Source organism: Phalaenopsis equestris, unplaced genomic scaffold (assembly GCF_001263595.1).
Source record: "Phalaenopsis equestris unplaced genomic scaffold, ASM126359v1 Scaffold000002, whole genome shotgun sequence".
NCBI lineage: Eukaryota > Viridiplantae > Streptophyta > Magnoliopsida > Asparagales > Orchidaceae > Phalaenopsis > Phalaenopsis equestris.
This window is the reverse complement of record NW_018164444.1, coordinates 2,568,151-2,574,193: the sequence shown is the minus strand read 5'-3', so window position 1 is coordinate 2,574,193 and position 6,043 is coordinate 2,568,151. Positions and strand designations below refer to the sequence as shown.

The following is a 6,043-nucleotide window of genomic DNA, read 5'->3' as shown; positions in this document are numbered from 1 at the left end:
TTTTGACCTCTTTGAAGACATTATTCCCTGATTTTTATCGAGAGTTTTTTTAGGTGACCTCAGTCATTTAAGATGTAATTTACTATAGGGGCTTGCCCTTATAGGGAGCTTTTCCGAACCCAGCTTAAAATAAACCCTATTTAATTTTTTGTATTAAATAGGGGAACTTGTCGGCAAATAAAACGGTTTCGCAGACCAAACGGATGTCATATCTTTCTTAGTTTATTTGATCGAGCCTCACCCTCAAGTCTTGTGTTTATCCCTCGGGGTAGATACAGGATTTGAGGTTGAGTGCTCTTTCATTTAAACCATGAAAAATATGAGGTCAGTTTGATTTCATATTTTTCTAAAATTATATATATATACATAAATTCAAAAGTCCTTCCGAAGCGGGTGACGGGATTTCGATTCCGGCTGCCGACAGCTTCTTACGGGCGACCCCCCAAACATTAACTTTTTCCCCTTTTAAGCGCCGACACCGCCTTGACACAATATTTATTTTTTTTTAAATTGAAGCGCGAGATGTTAGAGTACTTCAAATCCTCATTTGCTTCTGATTTTATAGGCTCATGAAGGCACAGACGCTAGGAGACACATCAAGCTTGGAATTCATGAGAGGAAGGAGAATATTAGAGATCAATCCTGATCATCCTATCATCAAGGACTTGAGTGTAATTAATTCTTCTTGCTACCTTTAGCTTTCCTTTCATTTTCTGACCTGAAATTTTACTATTCGTTGGTTTTCACTGTTTGTCTATATCTGCAGGCTGCTTGTAAGCATGATCCTAACAACTCAGAAGCTAATAGAGCTGTTGATCTTTTATATGATACAGCATTGATCTCCAGTGGATTCACTGTAAGTTTGCTGCTAGTTTTAGCTCGAAAATGTTCGAGTCGGTTTGATTCATTATTTTTCAAGCTCAAATTCTTTAACGAGTCAAAAAAGCTTAGAATATAAGAAGCTTGGAACTCAAAAATAAAAAGCTTTTCGTGTTTTTAATGAATATATTATGATTGAAATGATAAAATACATGAATAGAGATGAAATTTTTCAATATTATACATCATACGCACACATCTACAAGTAATGTATCATATGTACTTTATATATTGTCCTTTTACAATCCAAACATAATGTTTAACTCATTTGTTTATTTGTCCAAAAATGTTCCAGAGTTATTTAACAGAAGACTTTGTTAATATGGTATATGTTAATACTATGCAGCCGATATTAACTATCTACTTTACTTTTCTTGTCTGCTACAAATATTTCAGCCTGATAGTCCTGCAGAGCTGGGAAACAAAATTTATGAGATGATGGCGATTGCTCTCGGAGGCCGGTGGGGCCGGTCGGATTCCGAGGTTGCTGAATACGCTGAAGCTGATGGTGATGAAGAAAGCTCATCTGAGGCTGAGTCTGCTGATCCTGCAGAAGCCGAAGTTATTGAGCCTTCAGAGGTCAGGGATGAAAGTGATCCATGGAAGGATTAAACTTCAGAAAGAATTGATCTTCTCTTTCTCGATGTTTTTGTTCGATGGTGAATTTGGGAGCAAGAGAGCTATTTAATATTATAAGGAGGTAAGAATGATAGATGTAGGCATTGCAGAAGTTTGTTAGAAAAAAGAGAGAGCAGAATGAACGGTGGAACATTTCTTGCTATAACTTTTACTATATTATTGTTGTGGATTTTGTAAGTAGGCTTTCTTTGATCATGAGAAGTGTGGAGTTGCTGTGTTGGCACGATGATGTTGTGATTGAGCTATGTGGTCGTAGTGGCCGGGGGTGCTTTGTGTTGCAACTGTGCGGTGAGGTTGGGTTGCCTCACTCGGTTAGATCGTCGTTGCATGAAAGGCTGTGTGGTGCCGGCAGGGTGAGGTGCATGGCGGGGTTCTGTGTATTGCATTGTTTGGGTGAGATCGTCGTGAGTGTTGTGATTCATATTTCCTTGATTTGTTTTGGTTCATAATTCACAAATAATAGGCTAATGGCATATTATAAATTCATTGAAATATTGTTTTTCATTTATATTAATACTATTCAAACACCCGAAGTACTAAGCTCTTGTATTTTCATTTTACAGTATATTTATAATAATTGCCTCAACTTATGGTAGTATGTATGATAGGCCATTAATACCCTCAACAGAGTTTTCTTGGGCGTTTCGTGATGGGGGTGGTAGGCGTTTATTATATGAACCGACATCTGATCAAATTATTGGGTCTGATTCACTCAGTTGTAGGGATTATTAGCTTCCCTGTGGTCTTGGGGTGGCCGATTTTCTTCATAACGTGGGCGGGTGGAGTGACCTAAATCATCCCTTACTCTGCACATCATTGTTTGGGGCTCCTTTCTACATAAGATGGGTGTAAGATTTTGTTATGGAGAAAGCAGGGTTGAAGTTTTATTCCTCGGCTGATATATGGTTGTTGCCAGCTCTAACAACTCTGATAAGGCCTTTGGTCACTGTAGTCCTAGAGCATACTAGAATTGTCATTCTTTCAACCTTTGTGCGCGGGTTCCAGATCCTACACTTCCAATGTCTCCTTTTGGAATTGGGTGATTAACGATTGGAGGCTCTCATTTTGCTCTTGCCTAATCTGTAGGAGGGCTTGCGAATTTTTCTAGACTTTTTGCTCTTACAAACTCTGTCAAAAACATCACTTGAAGTCAATAAATGAGGTAATCACTCCTAGGGGCAAACAATTTAACTATTTGAGAGCCGACTTCCTCAGTGTGGTAAAACAAAAATTGCAATTTAGTGTGTAGGTGATCCTTGACAAGCATATGATCAATTCAAAGGAGACAATGTGGTCAGTTGGATCAGTCTGATCTGTTATAAGATTCCAGTGCAAGGATTTCGAACCTCTCTGAAGGCTTGACTTTAAAGATTTGCCAAGAGAACACATTTTTCGACTAACATGACACCTCAGTGCACCCGAACTGTTGTTTATACATCAACTTCGACCCAATATTGTCAAATTATTGGGAATTTCCTTCCCTTTTTAGGACTAAGGGTGCCCTTTGGCCGTTGGGTGCTTATACACCAAAATAATATACTGTTTTAAGTATCTATTTCATGCTTATTTTTGGTGATATTACATTTTAAAGAAGCATATTTCCATATTTTTATTTTAGATATATCATTTTTAGACATTTGGAGCAAAAATGACAAAAATGATAAAATTTGGAGCTAAAACAACGAATTTTGGAATTCTGGCGCATGATGTGTCGTTTGACAGAGAGCTGACGCGTGATGCGCCAGATACGACTTTTTGCGGATTAAGGCGGTTCGAGACAAATTTTGCACGAATTTTCAAAGGGACACTTGTTCTACACACATATTGGAGTAATTCAATGCATATAGATACTTTGGAAGTTTCTTTTATGAAGGGATATGTCTTTTGGATCAAATGACACATTTTTTGAATTTAAAATAGTTAACTTTTGGAGGGAATTTTGGAGGAAAATTTGAATTCCTTTTGAAAGGAGGCAACCCCTAATAGAAGAAGACTTCAAAGACTTCAATGTGTGGTGGTTGGTGGTGAGGGGGACGAAAAGGACAAGAAGAAGGGGGTGGCGTGAAAGGCAAGGAGAGAAGAGAAGAAGATATTTTCTTCTAGGGTTGTAAGAGGAGAGGGAATGTGAGAGATTTCTTCATTACACTTCTAAGAGAGAATTGAGTGTGTTTGTAAAGAGAGAAAAACTTGAAGAGAACTTATAAGGATTTGCTTGGGAAGGATTGTGAGATAAGTTGTCTTTTATTTTTTTTGTTTTGTAAACTTGTTTTTATATATTAAATTCGTGTTTTGTCGTATCTTTCTCATGAATTCTGAGTAGTCTTCTTTATCCTTCTCCCTACTTTAAGAAATAGTATTGTGAAGAATTGATTTTGTTTTCTATGATTTTAAATGTTAATAATTTGTGATGATTTGAACTCTGATCTTCATTTACTTTTCGTTCTGGCCAATTGAAATGGTAAAACATGTTGACAAAACATATGTTCTGAAAAGGGCTATGATTTCTACAATAGGGGGAGAGTCACTTTGATTTCATGGGAGAATATGTCCTTCATGGAATTAAGTGCAAATAAATAGGAAAATATACTTTGTTGGATGTAGAATTGGAGATTTTAAGGTGACAGATTAAAATCTTCTATTTGGTTCAGTTGATTGGAAACTAATGCGAGATCTAATGCGAGATGGAAACTGATGCGAGATTGTTAGCCCTCGGGTGAGGGAGTAGTGAGAGCTCTGGAGTGGCACCTGGTATCCTCCCAGCCTAATCACGAAATTAGAGACCAATCTTATGCACAGTATAACAATATGTCAATGTTTTTTATAGCACTCAGAATAGGGTAAAGAATAAGGTTGCTCCTATTTGACACAAAACAATTTATATATATATTTTTAAATAATTTTAATTTCTTCATATTCCATATACTCATTGTAAAAGGGAAGGATGCTTTCTTTAATTTGAACCTTCCATCAACAAAAGCTTTATTTAATTTTCGTAATTTTACTTTTGAAAGTTTAGTTTAAAGTAATTTTCGTAATTTTACTTTTGAAAGTTTAGTTTTTAGTAAGTTAACTCTATCTTTCAACTGTATTTTATATAACATTCACTTTAGTAGTTAACACTTCACACTTTACTTTTATTTTTGTATTTTTAGATATAAAATAATTTTAAGAATTTACTTGTAGGTTTTTCCAACTTCCCTGTGGGATCGATATCTAGGACTCCATTAGAGCCCTTTATTACTTGAGTGATACGTATACTTCTGTTGATTTTAAAGAGGATTTGACAGTTTAAAAGAGTTTTAAAGATAAACTATTTTCATAAAAGGTATTTTTGTTGGGATTATATTGCATATTTATTGTTATATCTGTCGTGTATATTTTTGTAATATTGAAAAATATTTATAAAATTTACACACTAAATCTACCCGCATCATGTGCCAACCCTTCTTTCGGGAGCGATGCACTCTTCCCCGAGCCAATGCCTCTCGGATGGCATCCAACAACTGATCCTTCAACTATTGATTTTGTTAATTTACAAACTCTTAGTGCACTCCATGTTATCAGTGCCCCTATTGTGATTTTCTTCTCTGTGTGCTGCTTCTCTTTTTATATGTGGTATGTTCCAAGATCACCACACCTTTTAGGATGTTGAATCTTGATCTATTCATGAATATTACCTTAAGAGTTAGAGCATAAGCATGAGAGAGAGAGAGAGAGAGAGAGAGAGAGATCGACAGAGAGAAATGTATAATAATGAACAGTAAAATGTTTTTTCTAACTAGCCCCTTCTCATAGTTTGATTCCCTATTTATAGGAAAGGGTTCATGTGAAGTCACATGTTTGCCCCTGTTTTAATGGGGTGCTACATGATATTTTAGTTATTTTACATGTATGGGCCTACAACTCAACTACCTTCTGACCTAGTTAGCTGAGCTTGATGGGTCTTGGTCCAGTAAAGCTAGTTCTTTTGGCTATGTTTGAGTCGAGGTTGTTGATCAACCTTTGATTAACTTTGGGTTGATAGGATTCACTTGGCTTTGTCGATCGACCGATCAAATCTAACTTTCGGCTGTCGGTCCTTTGTTAGGAGCTCCTATTGGCTAAGCGATGCTAAGCTATTGGGCAGAGGGTGAATCACCGTAACTCGATATCTAGCTCACTCCCAAATCAGGAGAGCCGAAGAGATGATTTAGGTTTCTAGTGACATGGTTACCTTTCGATTCTTGATAAGAGGCTTCTGAGGCGTTTTTGGTAGTAATGTGGAGCCAAGTCTTTCCTTGAGTTCAAACTCAGACTATCTGAACTTCTTTTGTCTTGCAAACTCTGGCTCATATGACTGTATCTGGTTTTGGCTTTGGTTTGGGGTGCTATGTTTGGTTAGATAAATGGACCTTCTGATTTTTGCTGGTAGGCTCTCCATATTTGTACTTTTCTATCTCTGAATTGTTGGATCTTCTCGAGATTCGTGTTGATGTGTGTGTGTGTGTGTGTGTGTGTGTGTGTGTGTGTGTGTGTGTGCGCGTGT

General features: G+C 36.8%; 1 protein-coding gene across 1 annotated transcript in view; it reads left to right on the top strand.

The window, feature by feature from the left end:
• The window catches only part of LOC110025632 (heat shock protein 90-5, chloroplastic), a 23,142-nt gene extending 21,429 nt beyond the window's left edge, over positions 1-1,713 (top strand). Inside the window, exons 17-19 of the mRNA XM_020726215.1 lie at positions 566-671; positions 767-856; positions 1,276-1,713. Of these exons, the coding sequence (XP_020581874.1) occupies positions 566-671; positions 767-856; positions 1,276-1,491 (412 nt within the window). The 3' untranslated portion in view covers positions 1,492-1,713. The remainder of the gene's footprint in view (positions 1-565; positions 672-766; positions 857-1,275) is intronic.
• Positions 1,714-6,043: the final 4,330 nt, after the last annotated feature.